This window comes from Chrysemys picta, chromosome 3 (assembly GCF_011386835.1).
Source record: "Chrysemys picta bellii isolate R12L10 chromosome 3, ASM1138683v2, whole genome shotgun sequence".
NCBI classification, from domain to species: domain Eukaryota; kingdom Metazoa; phylum Chordata; order Testudines; family Emydidae; genus Chrysemys; species Chrysemys picta.
In genome coordinates this window covers 106,033,295-106,056,363 of record NC_088793.1, presented here as the reverse complement: position 1 = coordinate 106,056,363, position 23,069 = coordinate 106,033,295, and the positions used below count along the sequence as shown (strand labels likewise).

General features: G+C 41.1%; 1 protein-coding gene across 15 annotated transcripts in view; it reads left to right on the top strand.

Moving 5' to 3' along the window:
• NHSL1 (NHS like 1) overlaps window positions 1–23,069 on the top strand; it is a 244,036-nt gene that overhangs the window by 133,215 nt on the left and 87,752 nt on the right. The window contains exon 1 of one of the 15 annotated variants that reach the window (XM_005280353.5): window positions 19,919–20,179. The exons of 13 other annotated variants lie outside the window; for them this stretch is intronic. In XM_005280353.5, coding sequence (XP_005280410.3) covers window positions 19,981–20,179 — 199 coding nt within the window. In that variant the 5' untranslated portion in view covers window positions 19,919–19,980. Of the gene's footprint in view, window positions 1–19,918; window positions 20,180–23,069 lie in introns of those variants that run through there. One more of the 15 variants, XM_065590265.1, reaches the window with a different exon arrangement.

Here is a 23,069-nt window from a genome sequence, read left to right as displayed (position 1 = left end):
CTGGCACCTCCCTAACCATCCATGTATATCAAGCATTCATCAGCATACATTCCATCCCTTAACCATATTTTAATTTACTGTCTCCACCACTTTCAGAATGTGTGCTAATTCATTTGAGACTCCCGGCCCTTTAATCACAGAGGGTGGGGGTCTGTCCTAGGAGCAGTTGTGAAAGACACTTAACAGCTTATAGTGTTTGTTTACATTGTATAACAAAGTCAGTTAACTTGTTTGTAAGTTTTACATAGTAGTCACAGGATAGATATAATCAATGGTTTCTACAGACAGTAGCTTACAAGTTTTAACAGAAGACCCAAGAGATTTTTGTACTTGGTGAAACTGTTGGATTTTAAAGTGTGGGGGCCAAATTATGAGGGGGTCACTGTCTCTTGGGGGAATCACTGTTAGTACCTTCTTTAATATCCCTGCATGGGCAACAAATATGATTAAGGTATGGAACAGCTTCCATACAAGAAGAGATTAAAAAGACTGGGATTGTTCAGCTTGGAAGAAAGACGACTAAGGGGGGGGATGGAGGGGGATATGATAGTGTTCTATAAAATCATGAATAGTATGGAGAAAGTGAATAAGGCAGTTTTATTTACCCCTTCACAGACCACAAGAACCAGGGGGTCACCTAGTGAAATTCTTAGGCAGCAGGTTTAAAACAAAGTAAAGGAAATACTTCGTACAACATAGTCAACCTATGAAACTTGTTGCCAGGGGATGATGTGAACGCCAAAAGTATAACTGGGTTAAAAAAAAAAAAACAACTAGCTAAGTTAATGGAGGATAGGTCCATCAATGGTTATTAGCCAAGATGGTCAGGATGTAACCCCATGCTCTGGGTGTCCTAAGCTACTGACTGCCAGATGCTGGGACTGGATGACAGGGGATGGATCACTTGATGATCATCCTGTTCTGTTCATTCCCTTTGAAACATCTGGCATTGGCCACTGTCAGAAGACAGGCTGGTGTGGGCTAGCTGGACCATCAGTCTAACCCAGTATGGCCGTTCTTATGTTCTAATAAGCTTACTAGAGATCAGAGGCAGTTCCCAACAAGGGCTCAGGCAGTTGATCAGTCTTTCAACCCCGCCAGGGTTTTTTTGTGGTTACAAGTTCATAACAGCTATTAGCTCAGAACAAGCATCCCAATGAATCTGTGAGGCACTCCTTTATACTGTTTGGGCCTCACATCTTGTGATCCTGGGAACAGGTAATCAGCAGAGTCTCACCCTCTCTTCAGGGTGTAGCTTCAAAGGGCTGGGTTTCTGTATAATTGCTCGGGTGCGGGAGATTTGCAATCACCCTCTCCTAGATATTTCCCAGGAATTCCACTTCACATGTATTGTCCCAAAAGTTGTTCTTATCTGCCACATTGTTCAATATAGTCCTTTGATCATCTAGGCCCACAATAATACATAACCTGTGCATTTAATAGCATGAACTTCAGAGATACTTAAACTTAATTCAATAAGATCTCCCAAAGATATTGTGGGAAATTGCCATATCTGTCACAAGAAAGTTGAGGAATTTTAGCAAAATTTCCTAGTAAAGATGTGATAAATGAAGTGGCGGCAGCTCCCTTTTATGGACACTCAGCCAGCCAGTTAGCTATAAAATTCCTCTTAGTAGCTGTTCTCTACGTGCTTTTCCTGTAAAGGGTTGTAACAAGCCCACAGGTAAAAGAAAAGGAAATGGGCACCTGACCAAAAGAGCCAGTGGGTAGAACTTTTTAAAATTGGGAAAGAAACTGTCTGTCTGTCTGTTGTTCTCTCTGGGCTGAAGAGACGGAAAGCTGGAATGCTGTGTAAAGTTTGGAACAAGTATGAAAATTCATCATCCACACCTAGAAGGATTCATTGGGACAGGGAATGTCTAGATAAACGCAATTAGGTTTATTTCTTTTATTTTCTGTAAGGCTTGTGGACTCCTCTGTGCTAACCCCAGATGCTTTTATGTGCTTGTAACCTTTAAACTGAACCCCCAAGAAAGTTATTTTGGGTACTTAATTTTTGGAATTGCTCTTTTAAAATCTAGCAAAAGCCTAAGTTCCAGATGTTCTTTCTTTTTGTTTTTAATAAAATTTTCCTTTTTTAAGAACAGGATTGGATTTTTGTGTCCCTAAGAGGTTTGTGCATATGTTGCATAATTAGCTGGTGGCAACAGTTGATTTCCTTTGTTTTTTCCTCAGTTCTTCCCAGGAAGGGGGGTGAAAGGGCTTGAGGGTACCCCACACGAAGGAGTTCCCAAGTGTTCCTTCCTGGGTTCTCAAAAAGGTTTTTTGTTTGTTTGTTTGTTTGTTTGTTTTTGCACTTGGGTGGTGGCAGCATCTACCCATCCAAGGTCAAGAGAAGCTGTGACCTCAGGAGTTTAATACCAGCCTGGAGTGGCCAGCATTAATTTTTTTAGAATCCTTGCGAGCCCCCATCTTCTGCGCTCGAAGTGCCAGAATGGGGAATCAGCCTTGACAGAAGACCTGGTCAAATGTTTGTATAGCTGAACCAGAGTTTCCTTTAGTTCAAGTGATAGGATTTATGCTTGGTGGAAGGATATTAATTTTATATTTTCTTAGTGACAAAATCCTGGATAGTCCATATTGTATCCTGTAGTGATGATAGTGAGTTTTCCTGACTCTGTTACAATTTCATCTCTTGCTGGTACTTATGCGAAAGAGAAGTTTGAATGATGGATTGAATGAGGGAACTCTAATTTTTTCTTAATTTATTATTAACATGAGCAAATGGGATACTGTAGCCATGAATGCTTAATTTGTATTTTTTTATTAAATACATTTCAGTAGAGCTTTCATGTCATCTAAATGCATTAGTAGGTCAGCTTTTGTTTTTTGATGCCACAATTGCATATTTCAGATGAAAATTCAAGATCACAATGAAGTTTTAGTTTTTGTTGCTAGCAACCAGTATATGCATAATTGATGCAGCTTTTTGTGGGTGGGGTGTCCTTCACCATCAGGGGCTCATTGTGCATCCACTGGAAAGCAGCAACTACTGACTGAGGGGGAAGGACTTAGGGCTTGTTTCAGTCTTTTTTAACTCCTGGCTGGTGTGAGGAAGAATCCTGAGGTTGAGAGTGGGAGGATAAAGGGATCCAAACTGAGACTAAAAAAAAAGTATTCTTAAAGAATGAAGTAAATTTTTCATATACTTGCTGTACAGTTGGGTCATGTGAATTTTATAAGGAGCGGGGTAATTTCTCTTTATTTATTTTCCCTTGTCAGGACTGTGCACTTTAATAATAAAAAAAAAGCCTTGAATCCCCTAGCTTTACTTTTGGCAATTCTGATTATTTTACCTTTCCATGTGTTGGCTTCACCACATAGTAAGGCCCCAATCCTGCAATTAACAGCATGTGGGCAGATTGGCAATAGGGCTTAAAGCAATCAGAAAAATGCACATTTGTGTGGATGCTACTGCATACTTATTTTCCACATGTACTTAGGGATAGGCATGTGCTAAATGGGAATTTGTGTGAATACCTGCTTAATTATGTGCACCTGCAGATTTGCGCTGTGGAAAGTGCATATCTGTAATGACAATAAGTAATGTCAATCTCCCCCCCCCCCCCCTCCATCCCCCTTGGATTGAACTCAAACCCTTCAGGTACAAACCCGAAACTACTTTAGCTACATCAGTAACTCCATTAGCTGACAGCAATAGTACGACCTAATCCTCTGTAAACTATTTGTTAGAAGGAAGCATTGTGCAAGCATATCACACCCACACAAAATATGTGCATAGTTGTGAGAAGACAAATGCATGTGGGTATGATTAAATGAAGTCTGAATGACCAAAATTTAGCTCTGTATTTGAAGTGTTTATTCCATGGTGAAGTAAATGGCTTTTAAAAAAAAGTCATTTGTTTATGTGCAGATCATTTATTTGTTGAAAGACTATGATGTTGGAAACTGTTACAGGCTTGTCCATGTCTCTTGGTTGTGAGGCTTGTGTTGTAGGAGGAAAAAACCAAAAACCTGCTCAAGCTGGATACCATCTTTTCTTTTCTTACAGTAAGTATTTTGGGTGGGAACAAAAGTTGTTAGAGAGTTTCCTGTAATGAGCATATTTTGAACTGATGAGTCAGGTCTGTGTTGCGACAAGGAAACAAGTTTTTTGTATATGGTACGTTCCTGGATTTTGAAAAAAATGCAGTTAGTAACCTTGGAAGCAGGCCACTTAACTGTCAGCTTCACTTTTCTACGAATACTATGTTGTAGTTTACACTTAACCTGACTGGGGATTACAGAGGAATGTTTTCTGACTGGAAACCTTACCCACAAAAGCTCTAGAAAGAACAACTGGATTTAGCCCCCTCACTACATCGCATGTCTCCAGGGTTTTTAATTTTTGTAGTGGTTTTGCACTATAGAAAGTTCTCCTTACCCTCTGCCAGTTAACTTTAATTTAAAATGTGCGTGTTCAGTAGTATTTGGATATGTGGCTTTTTGAAATATGCTTCTCTACTCTTCCCTCTTTTCAAAAGATATAATTGAATTTTTGTTTAACTTTTGAAAAGTTTTCCTTATTTACATGTTGGTGGATGGAGATATTATGATTTTCTTGTTCCTCCTCCTTTAAAGAAACATTTTCACCTTGAATCCTAGTCCTTTTCAGAACATGAGTTAAAAGTAGTTTATTACTTCTACTGAAAGTGCTAGCCCTCCTTACAAGTCTCTCTTCCAATTTTTGTGGCTTTGCAATCACATTTTCCTAATATTTAACATATTTTTTCTTATCTCTTTATGCAGAAATAATTTAAAATCTCCCCACCAAAAACAGGGCAAATTGTAAAGAAGCAGTGAAATTGACAATATGCAAGGTGCTGTCAGATGCAAAAGTAAACTGAAAAAGACTTTTTTCTTTAACCTCTTTCAGTTAAAGTAATCAAATGGGTTAAGCATATGCAAACAGAAGCATGATTTTAAGATGATAATGTCCCTTTAAAAACTATTTCCAATATCTCTTCTTAGTCCCATCTTGCCCAAATGTTCGGTTGTAGGATAACAGGCCTAATAGGGAGAAAAGATACCCTTGTGATCAAAGCACTGGACTGGGACTGAACAAAGGAGAAGTAGTATCTATTGTCAGTTCTGCAACAGTCTTTCTGTGTGACCTTGGCCAAGCCGCTTAACATCTCTGTGCCTCAGATCCTCAGCTATAAAATGGGGAATATTATTATCCGTCTTGTCTAGTTAGACTACAAGCTCCTTGGAGCAGGGATCTTTTTCTATATTTTGTTACAGTACCTAATACAATGGGATGGGATGGGGCCTTTACCTCAAATGAGGTCTCTAGGCAGTGAAGTAATACAAATAATTAATTTTTTTTTTATTTTTATTTTTTTTTAAAGCTGGATAGGTGCTTCATTGTCGACTCAAGGATTTAAAGTAAAATGAAAGCACATGGTCCCAGTTTGAAAGAGTGAAATAATTTAGATTCTGGAATGCGGATTCCCTCTGCAGCAGCTGGTCTGATGACTTTATAGAATAGCGTTATTTTCACATGATCTTATGACCTTTCCAAGTTAGTGTGTGAGTCACCTACAGAGTATTGGTTTGCTTGTAAAAACAAAACACAATTTAGGACAAAATTAAAGGTGCAAGGGGTAGACAGACTGTGTACATATTACATGGGCTAAGGGCAGCCATATCTCTGTCCCTCCCCTCCATCCATGTAAAACAAAACATGCAGAGGCACTGGATGGAAGAAGAAGCACAGTATAACAAGTATGTTGGTATTCATGTTCAGCATCAAATCTGCTTTTCTCAGTCTTCTCAATGCAGTTCATTTTATTAGGCTTATACATCAAGGTTAAACGCCTATAAGAAGATGCACAACTGCATAGATTTGAGGAGTTTGACCTAATTTCTGCATCTTGTTTTGTTGTAGTCTGGAGTAAAACAATTTGGTCTTACATGGGTGGATTGGGTTTATTGAAGAGGAAGTTGTTCACTGAAACAGTAGCATAAGCCACAGCCTAGAATGGTTGGTGAGCTACCCTTTGAGAATAAGTTTGAGTAGCAGCCATGTTAGTCTATATCCGCAAAAAGAACAGGAGTACTTGTGGCACCTTGTTAGTCTCTAAAGTGCCACAAGTACTCCTGTTCCTTTGAGAATAAGTTATTCTGAGTTGCATCTTTAAATTTTGCTTCCTCCTTTATTGTTAGCAAAAATTACCAGATTGATTAATGTCGCTATTGGTAGAAGAAGAATGGGTTAACGTCAAACACAGATATCTCGATTCATCTGCTGACACCTTATATTACTTTAAAAGTTCACGACTTACAAGATTGTTACACTAAAATAATTATCTCAGAACACTATGAGCTTTTGATGCTATTACAACAAAGCCTCGTGATATGCTGCAATTTTTTTTACCTATTGCTGAACTGAAATTTAAATGTTTTAATTTTCAGAAACTCTATGATTTAATGCACTGTTATTCTATACTGGCAAAGTTTTTGTTACCTTTGGCAAACTTACCTGATGTGTTTGGAACAAGTTGCTAATCCTGAACACAAAGGTGTCTATTTATCAAGCTTGTGTCCTTAGTACTGTCCTTTACGGTTATGAAAGTTGGATTATATAATCCAAGCAGGAGTGGATATAGAATAGTTTTCACCTCTACCTTCTTAGTAAAATCCTTGGAGTTACTTGGGTACCAATGGGCCACCAGTAGCGAGATTCTTGAGCGAACCGGTCTACAGTCTATGCAGACTGTGCTGGATGTTTGCAGACTTCGCTGGTTGGGACTTGTGCAGTGCATGCCTTAAGATCATCTGCCGAAGGTTGTGCTCTATGGCCAACTTAAGAACTGCTCATGATGCAGAGGAAGGCCAAAGCTCCGACACAGCGATAAGGTCAATCCAAAGCCTCAAGAAAATCAGCATTCCCACTGACAACTGGGAAAATCCTGACCACAATTGTTCAGTTTGAAGAAGCTGGGTTAAGGCTGGTGCAGTCACTGCAGGGAGCGATCAGAGAGCCCAGGCTGAGGCCCACAGGCCAAGCCAGGAAGCGGAGTGTGCTTCAGCTTCCATCTGATGAGTGGACCTGTAGCCATTGTGGGAAGGTTTGCTACTCCTGCATCGGGCCCTGTTCCGATACCGTGGCTAAGCTCCACTGACAGACTTTGTCATGTCTCCTTTCATCTGTCAAGATGTGGAACAGTCATATAACACATTCTGTATTGTATTTAGCAGAACCTGGGTCCTTTGCCAGAAGACCATATAGTAATTCTTACAGCTTGAAATGGAATAAACTTTAGTTTCTAAAATCCTGTTTTCTTTGAATTTTTAGATTAAATTTCCTCTCTTGAAATATTCACCCTGTCAGTCTCTCACCTCTTTCTCAACAGCCCACCACAATTAGTTTTCCCAGATAAAGTTTAAGGTGACAATTCCAACAAACTGTAAAACAGTTTTAAAGTCTTATTTACTACCTTAGGGTATGTCTATACTTACTTCCTGGTCCGGATGTAAGCGATCGATCTTCTGGGATCGATTTATCACATCTTGTCTAGACGCGATAAATCGATCCCAGATCGATCCCGGAAGTGCTTGCCGTCAACGCCGGTACTCCAGCTCGGCGAGAGGAGTACGCGGCATCGACGGGGGAGCCTGCCTGCCGCGTCTGGACCCCGCGGTAAGTTCGGACTAAGGTACTTCGAATTCAGCTACGTTATTAATGTAGCTGAATTTGCGTACCTTAGTCCGAAGTGGGGCGTTAGTGTGGACCAGGCCTAAGGCCTTACAATACAGTCTGCCTTGACTGAGGGCCAGTGTGTGGTTACGCTGCCTCAAAAGGAGACCAGGGAACAAATAGTAACAAGTCATTATTCAAGTGCCTTGTTCCCCTTTTGCTTGTCAGGAGGGAGGGGAAGAAATCTGTACCAACCTTTGACAAGGCTCAGGCTACTTCTGCCTCCATACTTCCTTAGTTGTGCTTGCTGGCATGGCTGGGGTGGAGAGTATGAAGGCTCTACACATTCCCCAGTCCTACACAGGAAGTAGAGTAGTGGCCATGAAGAATCTGCTCTTCCCCTATGCTGTGCCCACAATGTGGGTAACTTGTACAAGGGAGGTAGAGGATGCCATTTGATCCAGATATGGACTTTCTAAGCAGGACAGGTTGCCAGGGCACCTAACTATATTGATGCTTCCAACCCCCTTATGTTAAGGGGGAAAAGATCCCCCTGGATCTTAGGTGGTAGTGGGTACTCACAGCATGAGCTACCCATGGCCCAGACAACCCTGTAGGGCCCATCTTCTTGCCCCCCTTCTTTCTCCCCACCTTCGCAGGTCCTTGTCTTCCAAGTCCAAAGATGGACAGCCAGTCTTTATCTTTCAGTCACACCAGGGAACTGGCCCCCGCTACCTCTATAGCTTTTATCTCTGACTGTGGCCTCTCACAGCATCTTTGTTCCTCAACAACTGTGTGACTGTCTCATCCACAGACAGGGTGGTAGTCATGGGACTGAGTCAGCCAGCTTTCTTGGCAGTTAGCCTATGTCTATGGAACTCACTTGTTGAGGAGATGAAAATGATTGTGATGCACACCATTTCCGGAACAATACGTAAAGCTCACTCCTTTCGTAGAACAATAACTACTGATATAGTGGAAGAAGAAGGGAGTATTATATCATTTGTTGGATTCAGCCATTTGGATTTTATCTTTTTGTTAGGTGCTTGGATATTATAGAGATGAGAGCAATATAAATAGATATAATTAGCTTAATCCATTAACTTAATTGTTCCATCATGAAACACTGACCATTTAACCAGAGATTATAGGTATAAAAATGACAAATCAATGGGAGCTGATAGAGCATATTAATATAATTATCTCATCTCCAAGAAAGGTGTGCATATTACTCTTGATTCTAAACAATTTGCATTGGTTACCTACTGCACACTGGACAGAAGTATATTGCTCTTATGGGGTTTGACTGTTTATTTGGAAATTAAGTACTGCTAACTTGGACTGCTGCTTACCAGATTCACCTTTCCTTTGTTAATAGCAGCACATATTTTTGTCATTGCCCTTGCTGAAGGAATTAGATGCCTCACTCTGCCAGGATCTATAAATAGTAGAGCTAATCTAATTCTTCTTTCCAACACATTTTTTTCCTCCTCTGGACGGTTGTAAACTATATGTACCGTAAGCAGCTAATTCTACTGGTTTGTCTCAGAGATGTTTCTCCAATAATTGAGATATTAAATAAAATAATACTTTAGATTTGCAAAGAATATTGTGTTTTCTGCAGTACTATTATTGCTTAAAATAATAATATTTATTGATACAAGGTATTATTCAAGACCAATTCATGTACTTTGTTGTTGTTGCTAAAGTTCAGGTTTTAGTGTGTTTCCAAGATGGAACTGGAACTGTTAAATTGAAACAAATTTATGATGGGAGGGGGGATGAATTTACCACATTCTTATTAGTTCTGTCAAATATATCGTCTTAGATTTTGGCCTTTTAAAAATAAGAACAGCAAACATTCCTCCATGCTTTAAACTTACATTAAGGAGAGTGGTTAGAGGAGGTTTCTTATTTTAAAAGGTAGTCATTAACCAAACCATGCAGTGATGACAATTTTGGCTGTAAAACTGAAAATACAGTTTAATTATCTCTGCTAACTGAGGGCCAAATTCTGCCATTCTGCTTACCTTGAAAAGTACCAGACTCCACAAGCAGTCCCATTCGTTGCAAGGAGACTTCTTGCCAAATAAGGTACTGTACTATAGAGTATAAATGTTAAATAATATGCAATATTAATATTATTAATAAGGGTATTAGAATCTACTTTTCTTTTAGTAGCTCACTACCTTGTCATAGGAAAATGACATCTAGCAAATTCTTCCACCTTGCAGAACCCAAAGGGTGCACTTGACTCTGGAGTAGTCTGCTTTGGAAATGTGAAAATGACTTATCAGATAGATCTAGGTGTGTTTGTCATGCTTGGCCAAAACTACTGTTTTCCGAGCTACAACAAACAATAGATATATAAAAAGGTGAAGTAATGCTGAACGCCTGTATTTATACCTTCTGATAATGCTTATGACACACATTTGCTGTGAGTACTCAGTAGTGAAACTGAACTCCACTTCTGTTTTACACAAGTTCGAAAAGCAGTTGTCTGCATGCAACTCATTGTACCATAATAAGTTTTTTAAAAACAACCCACCAAAAACCCTTCAAAACTTTAAAAATCATGCTTTGGATCCTCTGAGATGCAAAGTACCCTTGATTAGCACTGGTCGGGAATTTACTGGTGAGCTTTATTTTGTTGGAAAATGCTAGTTCATTGAAACTGAAACTGTACGTGAGAAAGGGTCAGTTTTGATGAATTTCTTGATTTGATTTGTTAAAAGGTTTTGAAATTGCAAAAAAAATCTTTTGACATATATGAAAAAAAAAGTTTAATTTCCCAGTTCTGAATGACTTTTCATTTTGAAATTTTAGTTAAAAAAAATAAAATAAAATTGAAATAGAAAAAACAACCTTCTGATTGCCTGAGTCCAAAAAAAAAAAAAAGAGGACTGGTTTGTGAAATTTTTGAGATTTTGACTTTTTGTCCTGATTCGGGGCAGGAAAAAAGTGTTCAAAATCTCAATTTTTCATGGGACAGGAAAAATACTTCTGACTCAGCACTGTGTAGGATTGGGCCTTTATGTAATTTTGTGATTGATCAGTAGATGGCACTGTTTTTATAATTACAGTGGTAACATACAAAGGTGGACTGAACAGCTTCTAATTCATAAGCCATAGTGGCAGCATCAGAATAATACATCTTTCCATTTCCTAACAAAAGGCCATTTATAACACTGACCCTGGAGAGTCTATTATTTTACTTTGTTTTTATTTTGAAAATTCAATTGCACCATGACTTTTAAGTACAGAAAAGCTTTGGAAAGAAAATGAAGATATTGTCACACTGCTGTGTCCAAAAAAAAAAAAAAAAAGAGCTTTCCTCTTTGGCCTTTTAAAGCCATAAAGAGATTGTGAAGGGAGTGGTAGTGGGGAGACTACTTTCTTCTGTTACCATGGTAATGGGTTTAATAAGCAGGCCTGACACTGGTAATCCTACGCAACTGTGTCTGAATTGCCATTTAATGTGAGCTGTAAAATGAGCTGTTTTTCACAGATGTAAATGAATCCTTTGCTTTAGTGGTGCTTGGGTGTACCAGCGTTACCAGCTTTGTCATTCCATTGTTGCTCCAGATCAGAACCCTTTTTTTTTTTTTTTTTTGGCAGATCATCTTTCGTTCCATGTTTCAGATGCCGCAACAGCTGCATGGGACCAAGCCCCTAAAATAATGTAGCATAATAGCTTCTGTTTTAACAGCCACCAATAATAACTTCTCATTAGAACAATTGTCAAATTGCTTCTGCATCTCTAATTACTTTTTTTTAACCCAAAATTTGATTCACGAATTATACTAACTGAAACAATCTTTCTCAGCAAAAGTCTTGCCTTTGTGTGGCAACAAGGATAAAGAGGAAAACCGTAGGATTCTACTCATTTACCTACTGTTTATACAGCTGGTTTTGTTTGCTTTCTTGTTTTATATTAGCTTTGCAGTGTTTAAACACGTGACATTGATTGTTGCGGTAAAAATAGGCTTTTTTTAACTGAAAGTAAAGATGATGACTGAAATACATGTTTAAGTGTATTTTTAAATGTCCAGGGACTGTAAACAGTATCTTGCAAAATGTTTTTGTATTATTATTTTCAGTAGTATCTTTCATGTGATCCCGAAATGCTTCATTGGGTTAAACAATAGTAATAGAATTAAATAATAAATGATAGCAGAGGAAGAGTGAAATTAAGAGGTATAGAAGAGAGGGAAATTATATGATCATAGCTGAGAACAGAGTTGATGATGTAGGGAGATATGGGAAGGCTGTTCCACATGACAAGGACAGCAGAAGAGAAGGTTCTCCCACCATCAGTTGAGAGATTACATGAGGGGACAGGAAGAAGGCTGCGGACAGAAACCGAGACACCAGGTCAGCGGGGTAGTCTGCAAGCAAGTCTATGGAAGGTTTAAACACCAAGGATGGCAATTTTGAGCAGGGTCCTGAAATGCACATGTAGGCAGTGGAGTTGGAATGGTATTGGTGTGGCCATGCTGCTTTGTAAGTGTTGGAAACTTGATTTTTTCCCCCCAATGCTTTAATTCCTCATAACCATTCGGCCACTTGTTTTAACTTAGATTAACGTAGCATTTTTTTTTTTTTTAAATCTCATTAGGGCTTTGTTCAGTACAGAGAAAGAGAGGTGAATGTGTATACTCAGCTTAGTTTGTTTAGTAGCAAGCTTCTCTGCTGGTTTTATGGGTGCATGGTGTGTTGAGCAGGTTCTGCAGAACTTGGGGATTGTGCTTTCAGGTCACATTTTGAGCATACATCTGACTATTTGGACACCAGGAATTAAACTGGTCAGGTTCCTTTTCTGTGTGTGGATTTATACCTGAGTTGTTATGCACACTAACACCATTAATCTTGGTTTTATGTATTACATATTGTGTTTAGTTTTTTTATTGTTTAAATCTTGTGATGCAACAGTTACTTGTGTGAGTATGTGTGCACCTTGATTTTTTAATGAAAGTTAACTGTATGCAGTGTTAGTCACAAACACATAATGTATATATTTTTTAATTCCAAAAGAGAGTCAGGAATGGAGCTAATGCCAGAGAATGTGATGTTCACAGAATCATAGACTTTAAGGTCAGATCATGTGGGGACAGTTGTGTCCTGAACAGCGTGAAGCTGTTGCAGAGCCTGACTGTGAAGTCCGTAGACACTCCCTAAATCTTTCATGCTCTGTGTTGATAGATGTCTTTTGGTATTTATGGTAAAAGCTATTCACATGTTTGAATTACGGTACTTTAAAAACAATAAAAGTAAAAAGTCGTGTCAGTGTCTCAGTTGACGGGTTCATTTTTATTACTTTTTCTAAAACATGTATTGGACTGAAAACGTAAGGCCTTTTTGTTTGTTTATTTTTTCAAATGCATGACTAAGGGCTTGTCTACTCTGGCAATTTGCAGCGCTGCAACTTTCTCGCTCACCCCCCTGAGCACAGCAAGTTTCAGCGCTGTAAAGTGCCAGTGTAGACAGTGTACAAGCGCTGGGAGCCGTGCCACTCTGCCGCGTCCACAAAAGCCACATTAAAGCGGTGCCACTGTAGACTAGCCCTTAGTGTGAACATCTTGGGAATTAAACTAGTGCCCCAGAAAGAGGTAAGGTCTGCATACAGGTCTGGGAGCCAGTAACTGTTCTATTCTCATACTAGCTCTAACACCGACTCTTTCTGTGGTGTTGAACATTGTTAACTTTTCCTGCTGTGGATCAAGTTATCCATTTGTAAAATCAGGATAATAATTCCTGCATGGCAAAGATGTTGTAAAGATTAGCTAATGTTTATACAGCTCTTTGACAAAGAAAAATGCATAATGTAAGTGCTGAATTTTATTTCTATCATGTAAGCGATAAGTATTGTTATTTCTCGCTATGTGACGAAGTGTTCCGTGCACCATTTTATTTACCTGAGTCAGTTGCATGGGGTTGGTGTTTTGCAGACTTTTTAAATAAAGTAGAATCTTACTTTAAAAAAAATTTTGTTAAAAAAAAAAAAAAAAGACAAAACACATTAAGCCAACCACCCTTAAAATAGAATCACTGTCAAAATAGGGCAACATTTAGCAATGCTGTGGGGAACTGTACCATTAAGAGGCTCTAGCAAAAGCTAATTGGGAATGATTATGTTATGTTATACAGGGGTTCATAGCTTGCAGTGCTGATCAGTTAGAACTTAGACATTGAATGAAGTGGACTTCTGTCAGTCTGTTGGCTCTGAATAATCGCTGAATACCACGTATACATTTTTAAAGTACCCCCTTTCCTTTAAAATGTTGCTGTTGTGCATGCACCAATAGTTAACTTCTCGTGGCATTTTGACTTACGCTGTTGTCATGTTTTGGGGATACTCAGACCAGTAAGGGGTTCTGTCACTGCCTGCCCCTGTAACTTTGGGTGGCTTAATGGTGTGCTTTTATGGCTCAGAGCCCTGACACCAATAGCCAGCCTAAAAACATAAAGGTCTCCCCGTGGCTTCCACCAGCCTATTTACTCCTTGCAGGGTAACCTCAGTAGCCCTTCCAGTCCCGAGTCTTCCTGAATCCATCTATCCTGAGTTCTTAACTATCAGATATTTCGACTTTTCCCCTCTCCATCATCATCCTTGAAGGAGTAAAACCTGCCCAGTTATTGATTCACTTTGGCGCAGACACTCCACACAGTTTGCATGCCAGAAACCCGCTTGTGATAAAAATAAACAAAATGTTTATTTAATAGGAAAGATGAAATAGTAAGGGGAAGCAAACACATACAAGTTACACAGAAAATAAATATAAAGCTGTGACTTCAGGCTTCACACTTCTATGTATTAGACAAGTTACCTATTGCCTCTGAACAGTTTTCCCAGCATGCCCCCATCCTAGAGGGGATCCAACGGTTCACGGACAGCATCCTGCCTAGATGCTGGCCCTTAGTACCTGGATGTCCATCATGCCAAACCCCTTCTCTTTTAAGGGCTTGCAGTTTTTCTTTCTCTCAGGGTTGTGCCGTTGTAGCGCTTCAGTGTAGACAGTACCTCCACCGACTGGAGGGGGTCTGTCAGCATAGGTAATCCAACTCTTTGAGAGGTGGTAGCTAGGTTGACAGAAGAATTCCTAGTGTTGTCTGTACAGGGACTTAGGTTGGCTTAACAACGCCACTTGGAGGTGTGAATTTTTCACACTCCTGACTGATTTAGTTTAAGCCAACCTAATTGTCTTGTGTAGACCAGACCTTTAGTCTATGTTGGTTCATTGTGGGGAAAATTCCCTCCTCTCTTAGTTTTCCTGAACTTTGGGTATGTCTACACTGCAGTTAAAAACCTGAGGCTGGCTCATGCCAGCTGACTTGGGCTAAGGGGCTCTTTAATTGCAGTGTAGACTTCCAGGCTTGGGCTGCAGTCTGAGCTCTGGGACCCTCCCACCATGCATGCTCCTGGAGCCTGGGCCCCAGTCTGACTCTGGAAGTCTACATTGCAGTTAAGAAGCCCTGAAATGGGAACTGGAGTCAGCTGGTCTGGCCAGCTGCATGCTTTTAATTGCACTGTAGACATACTCAGGGCTTTTCTTTTCAGTTTCAAGTTGTTTCAATGTTTTCCCATTAACTCTAAGGGGTCGGCAACCTACAACATGTGTGCCGATTTTGCCTGGCACATGGCTGCCAGCCAGGGTCCCGCCACCGGCCCCGCTCAGCTTGCTGCCGGATGAGTGAACGGAACCCCAGGCCAGCAGGGGGCTGAGCGGGGCCGGCGGCCGGGACCCCAGACCAGTGGCCGGCGCGCCCCCCCAGCTCTCCCCTCACCGCGCTCGGGTTCTGCGGCTCCCGGAAGTGTGAGCTGCTGGGGTGCAGGGCCCTGAGCCTGCTCCGGGAGGAGTGGCGGCTGTGGGTCACACTCCCGGGAGCCACAGAGCCCGAGCGCGGCAAGGTGGAAGCAGGCGGGTGCACGGGAACCACCGCCCACATACATCCGGCGGGGGGGAGGGAGCACCAGGCCGCAGCCCAGGCAGGCGCACCCCCCGGCTCCCCTCTCACCACGCTCGGGTTCTGCGGCTCCCAGGAGTGTGAGCCCCTGCCCCTCCTGGAGCTTCCCCCCCTCTCGCAGCCTCAGTACTCTGCGCGGGAGGGGCTGTGCGCGTGGCAGCCTGGCAGCGTGTTTTGCCTCTACGTGGAGCCAGCATCTGACCGGCATGGGCATGGTAAGGGGAGTCCTGGGGGGCAGTTAGGGAGCAGGGGGAGGGTTGGAAGGGTCAGGAGTTCTGGGGGTCCTGTCGGGGCGGGGAGTGGTTGGATGGGGCATGGGAGTCCCCGGGGTCTGTCTGGGGGTGGAGATGTGGATAAGGGTCGGGGCAGTCAGGGGACAGGTAGGGGGTAGGGTCCTGGGGGCAGTTAGGGTGGGGGGGGTCTCAGGAGGGGGCAGTCAGGGGACAAGGAACAGGGGGGGTTGCGGGTTCTGAGGGGGTCAGTCAGGGGGTGGGAAGTGGGAGGGAGTGGATGGGGGTGGGGCCTCTCCCCCCCCCCTCCCCGTCCTCTCTTTTGATTGTTGAAATATGGTAACCCTAGGCAAGGGGGGAGCCGGGGGGGGGGGCGCATGGGGGCATTTTAATGTGTATTACCGGCATGCAAAACTTAAATTAGAGTGAATAAATGAAGACTCGGCACACCACTTCTGAAAGGTTGCCGACCCCTGCCCTAATGGTTCACAACTGTCTTTTCCTGGCTGGGCAATGGATGGGTACTTGAAGTACTTGAACAGTGAGGGTGGGAGGAGACCTTTCCCTGCTGTGAGGTGTACCTGCAATTGTAGTACTGGTCAGGAGCATACTATTCTATACATATTTCATAATGACCATCGAGTTCAGAACATTTCGGTCTTTCCTAAAAGATCTTACTTGGCATATTTTTATACACAATAACACTGTGTAAAATCAGTTGAGTCAACTGCTTATTCTTTGGAATCTAGATCCTCTGTTCTACCCTTGGGGTTTTTGGACACTCTCACCCGTCACAGCTGTGCATGATGTTAGCATAAAAAAGGTGTGGAAGTTGTATGGATATGTCTTGTACTATCCAAAAAATCTACATAGCATACATGATGATGATGATAGAATTTCTTATTTAATGCACTCAAAGATAAATTGTCAACAGGTCTGAAGGTGATGTGGATCCAATGCATCAGTGAGAATTAGCTGTAATTTGTGTTTATAATACTCTGTGTGTGTCTATAATATATATAGAATATGTATTCTGTACCCACACTCTGTGTTATAGTACATGTGATATTCAGCATCACTCACTGTTTTGAGATCTTGGGAATGCCTAGACACAACAGGGTGGTTTTATCTTAACACTTAGGATATGTCGACACAGCCTGTAACGTGGCTGTGTAGTCGCGGCTCCAGTGCTGGGAGAGAACCCAGAGCTCTCCCAGTGCTGTAATAAAACCACCTCCGCAAGGGGAATAGCTACCAGCGCTGGAGCACTGTCTACACTGCCACGTTACAGCGCTGAAACTTGCATCACTCAGGGGTGTGTTTTTTCACCCCTTCAGTGCTGTAAGTGGCAGTGTCGACAAGGCCTAAATGTCCACACTCTTGTGATTCTGTCAGCCCCTGACAGTTTTATGTGAAATGTAATCCGTTTTCTCCCTAATTGTTAGGAACAAAGCTTGAAAATAAGGAAATGGTTAAAAGTAGAGGAATAGAAAGCTGGCTATCAAGACCTTGAATGAAGTGACAAGTTAATAACCTATTTTACTAGTAGTTAAATTATTTAAAAACAGGTAATGCAGGAAATAAGTGCTATTTTTTGGGTCTGTGTGTAAATGACAGTTCAGGGTTGCAAAGGAATTGACAGCTTTCTTTAAAAAAAGAAAAATAATATGAAAGCTGCAGTGGAACAGTAAGAATTTTATTTGGGGGCTGCTTTTGAAGATATAAAGTGAAATCCTGGCCCCTTTGAAGTCAATGTTGACTTCAATGGAGCCAAGATTTCACCCACAGTGTATTATCAGACAATGTACAAGATTTATTTTTCTTTTTATTAAGAGTTTCAAACTAAGAATTGGCAGTGGGGGAGAGTTTGCAATATACTAGAAATGAGTTATCACACAGAAAGAATGAAACTGCGGTTTCTTTTTAAGTCTTCATGATTTTGTATTTGCAAGTAACTCAGAATTTAATGACCATAACTTCTAGCACATGCATATTAGAAGCGTGGACATTCAGGAGTCACAGAAAAAAAAGGTTTAGTCTTTACTTAAAGATTAGGTGCAGACATTAATTCCTACCACATGGTAAATATACTCTTTAAAACAGGATTTCAGTACTGATCCCATTATCGTGTATTAGCATTACTGCAGGGGCACACATTTGAAAACATGGCTAATTGAACATGTCTGGTCTAGAGAAGTACATGTTAAATGCTATTGGGTCTTATGACCAATAAGTTATCCTGTTTGATTTTATTAAGAGTTTGGAACATGGAAATCTTCTGGTTTCTACCACCCACTCTTGTATTTGTAGTGTGGGTTTTTGGGCCTGCCCAAAGTGGCTTCTGCATATCAGCAGGGGAGCAAGAAAAGCCTTATAATATTTACATAAATACTTACATAACATTAGTGTACTTTTGCATGTAAGCAATTGCTGTAGTTGTCACAAGGATGTTCTGTGATGGTGAATGGGAGGGGATGTGATCCAAGGCAATTGTGAATGGGGAGTTGGGGAGGTGGTCCATGAAATAATCTGTTTATTTAGATGTCATGTGCACTATGGAAAAAAGCTTGACAATCATAAGATTATTTTAAAACACTCTGATTCCTCCTTCCCCCCTCTCCCTCCAGTCCTACCAAAAATACAAAGTAAATCTGTAAAATCAACTAAGGGAAAATGTTTGCTCCAAGTGGGGATCATCCTACCCAATGATTTGTTGTGTCTCTCCCCCTCCCTTCCTTGGAATTTTGAATGTGTTGGAAAATAACTCTATAATTACATCTGGTACCATAGAAATATTTCCTAAGATCTTAACCCAGTTCAGCTAATATGGAGGACAAGGAAGATTACCATATACTTGCACTAGTGTATGCATATGCACAGAAATAGAGGGAGTTATAGTATCAAGACTGATGCAGCTACAAATATGTAGGTCCCATTATTTAAAATGCTAATCACAGGTATCACAATGTTTAGGATAGGTAGCATGGACTAGTAGAATGAATCTGAGGTTAGTAACTGGGAATACACCTCTACCCCGATATAAAGCGACCCGATATAACACAAATTCGGCTATAACGTGGTAAAGCAGTGCTCCAGGGAGGCGGGGCTGCGCACTCCGGTGGATCAAAGCAAGTTCGATATAACGCAGTTTCACCTATAACGCGGTAAGATTTTTTGGCTCCCGAGGACAGCGTAATATCTGGGTAGAGGTGTATTTGAATTCTAATCCTGGCTTTTCCATTTAAAGCGTGGACAAATTACTAAACCTCTGTGAGGTTGTTTGTCTTCATCTTTAAATACGGATAATACCTACCTCACAGGGGTGTTACAAAGATTCATGAATTTGTTTGTATAGCGCTTATAAAATGCTAAGTGATGTATATCCGATTTTATTTATTTATTCACTATAAATATAGCCACAGACTAAACTGAGAGTTATTTCCTACAATTTTTGTAACAAATATTAGGATTCAGATTTTAAAATCTGATATCCTTGCTCCTGTCCACATATGTAAAATCCAAACATTTACTTTCTTTTTTTCCTTTTCTTTAACCTGCATGTAGAAATAATTTAAATGTCTTTCATCAAGACAGATTCCTTTCAGGTTATGATTCTGTAGCTGTTCATGTTGCAATGATCATACTAAGTTAGCCTTGAATAAACTTCTAAGATATGACCATCTGTGTGTGTCCATAGTACCTGTTATTTAGAGGGTGACATATAATCTGGGATAAAGCTTAAGAGAAGCAGCAGACTTTAGTGAGAGCACCAAGGAGCAAGTTTGAAATCTGTTGCAGATGGATCTGCTTCACAGCTTTGTGCTGCTGATATTTTTGTGTTTCTTTGCTGCAAGAATCAGGCTGAGAGTAAAAAAATATTGCGGTGTCCAGCACCTAAAAAGTCATCTGCTTAGTCGGATTATTTTTTAAGGATTATAAAATCCGGTTAAAAACAGCTCACAAATTAAATAGTTTTGCTTACTTAACTGAGGAGGAGAGCAAAATCTTTGTCCTCCATAACTTTTACCTCTGTCCATTTGAAAGGTTATGGACAGGCCACTCCTTCTGCTCCAATCTAGCCATTGGGAATACTAAGGACATCCTTTGGAGCAGCATCTTACAATGATTGCTTATGTGCACTGCCTGCCGTCAGACCCGATGGTTGGGTGTTTGCACAGAAGCAAGTGGCAGGCCAACCATAATGATGATGAAGAGGAACTTATCCCACTGTATTCAAACAAAATGGGGAATAGTCACATCAAACTTCATGGGCGCCTCAAGAAAAAGTTAATGAACAGAGAAGACAATTCCTACTGGCCAAGTAAGAATGGATTATGTCCTTTTAGTTAATGATTTGAGTTTCTTAGTATTATGTTCTCTCATAATCATAATTATTTGGAAAAAATAAATATGTGATGGAATCAAGTCCTTTTAAACAAAAAATATTGGTTAAATTCAGTAAGTGAATCAGATTCATACTTGTCTAAGCCGATAAAGTGTCATTGTTTTTTTGTAGGATAGTGTGATTAGAAAATGAATCTCGTTTACAACAAATGTACTGTTTCAAGTAATATTAAACGATGGGCAGTGCCTTTTGCTATGTAACTGATAAGTGAAGATGCCGTGGTGTTGTCTTTATGCTGTGATGTGACCATGTTTGAGAGCTCTCGGGAACCTGCGTCAGTTTAATTATTCAGGGTTTTTTTTAGCAAAACAGTGTTTTGTATCGATGGAATGTTGCCATATTACTTACATTTTAAAGAACCAGAGAAGCAATTAATATTCAAAGCAGAAGATAAAAATTAAACCAAAGGAAAAGGTAGATTTGCTTCATAGATGTTAAATCTTCCATTTAGATGAAAACTGCTATTGGTGCAATAGATGAGTACTTTAAGAAAAGCCCTTTATGTCTAAGTTTTTTTTCTTCTGCATGTGAGGAGAAGAATTCATGAGTCATAATTAATCTTTTTTTTGGAAAGGTCAGGTTCCATTAGTAAATAGAGATTGAGATATGAGACAGAGGGGAAAGAATCTATAATGGTAATGCTCAACTGGCTGTTGTTAACATCATTGCTTGCCTCCCCTTTTCTCTGTCCATCCAAGCAAAGGCCCCCAGCTGTTCATGGAGTGGTTGTTCAGAAAAGTATATGAGCAAAATGTGCACAAGGCAAGGAAAACATCCCTTGCAAAAACCTGCTGGGCTTAATGGCACTAGGCTTTGTTTGGAAAAAGTGAATTAATTCATTTGCAGCTGTATTGATTTTCTTTTCCTCTTTGCTCTCAAGCTGATCTTCTGATGATGTCTATTTATCACCAACAATTGAAAAACACTACCTAGCCATACAATACTAATTCTGATAAGTGAAATTAGACATAGCTCTAGTTTGCTGCATTCTAGCATTCTTCCATCTAGTGCCAAGCATGCTTCCGCTGGTGTTCTGTGCCAAGAAGGGAATTATCTCAACCTGTTATTGAATAGATATCCCTGCCCTGTTTAAAGAAGAAATAATTTCTCAAAATGTAACTAAAGAAACATAACCTAGAGGGTCCTGCTGAGCAGCTCTTCTGTTGAGTTTTGTACCTAAGAGCACAAGGGAAGCTCTGGTGTAGTCAAAGGGAAAAAGAAAAAGAATGACAGCAAAATTTATATGAAATATCTATAATATATGTGTATTGGGGAAAATGCTGAGTTATTTCGTATAAAAAGAAATCTGATAATGTTGTAGCTCATCTGTCTCATGCTATAACATTTTAGGAAACAGACCCACTGATGGAGCTCGTGGAAGCGTAAATGCAGTTTTATCAATACAGATTTATAGTTGGTTTGTTTTATTAGAATTTCTAGTCTGGTACAAAGGACCCTTTGCAGACAATTTTTTGTCTTTTAATATCTGATTCTGGTGTTAGTTGCCACTTCTGAACTACATGGGATAACTTAGCCTGTTACAAAGTACAGAGCTGGTCCCTTAGCAATGACCTTTTGGTATGTTTCAGTTTTAATTACGTTCACGGTATGTAGAATAGCTGTTCTGTTTGAACCTGCTTCTTCAGACTATGAAGTTAAGATTAAGAAAAACCCAGAAATCCTGCAGAGAGCTTTTCACTCCTTTCTCTTTGTGCTGCATATGTGGAAGGAATTCTCTCTCTCCCCCCCCCCCCATCCTGTTGTGTCTTAATAATGAAATTATTAAGGAGAATTTCTGCAAGGGAGAGGAGGTGGAGGTGGAGCAGGAAGGAAGATAAGAGGTGAACCAATTGTGGAAGCTATTAGTTACTACAGTAGTTAAAAGTATATGTTAAATGTGCATTGGTGATCTTAGTTCCTTTTTCAAATAAGCATTTGAAATCATTCCATCTACTTAAATTTAGCAAGTGTTTTGGTCTCTCTTTTCATTCATATTTGGATATTTGTGATTCATTGTGAGGCTGTGTTTGACTCACTAACTAATACAATTGGATCAGTGCGTAATGAACTCTGAACCAGGAATTAAAATCATATAAATGTTAAAGCATTACATGGTTGTGACTGGGAGATGCAGAGTTGTGAAAATAAGACATTAGGAAGCTTCAGCCATCAGCTCATCTATTCTCTAATTCAGTTTCTGAGTATGCTGTGCAGGTTTCTCCAAGAGAACTGTTTGTGCTTTTTTATGTGATACCCTACTGCACTAGTCTTCACAAGATGTATGCATTCTGGAGGGACTCAGGAACAGGTTTTTTTCCTGCCATCTCTCCACCCCCATTTCCTCATTTAAGATAGGGTTACCATATTTTGTGCCTCCAAATGGAGGACACTCCACGGCCCACGGCCCCGCCCCCAGCCCCGCCCACACCCCCGCCCAACCCCTCCCCCTCCCCAAAGTCTCCGCCCCCTCCCCTGCTTCCCGCGAATATTTGATTCGCGGGAAGCCTGAAGCAGGTAAGGGGGGTGTGGGGGGAGGAGGCGCGGTCCAGGCTGGCCCCCCGGCGTTTCCAGCCTGGGTCGGCTCGGGCCCTGGGATGCCGGCCCCGGCCGACCACCCCCGGCCCGCCCAGCACTGCCGGCCCCCGGCGGCCCGGCACACGCCCCGGCTCCCCGCGGGCCCGGCCGACCCGGCTCCCCGCCGGCCGGGCTCCCCGCGGGCCCGGCTGACCCGGCTCCCCGCCGGCCCGGCTCCCCGCCGGCCCGGCTGACCCGGCTCCCCGCCGGCCCGGCTCCCCGCCGGCCCGGC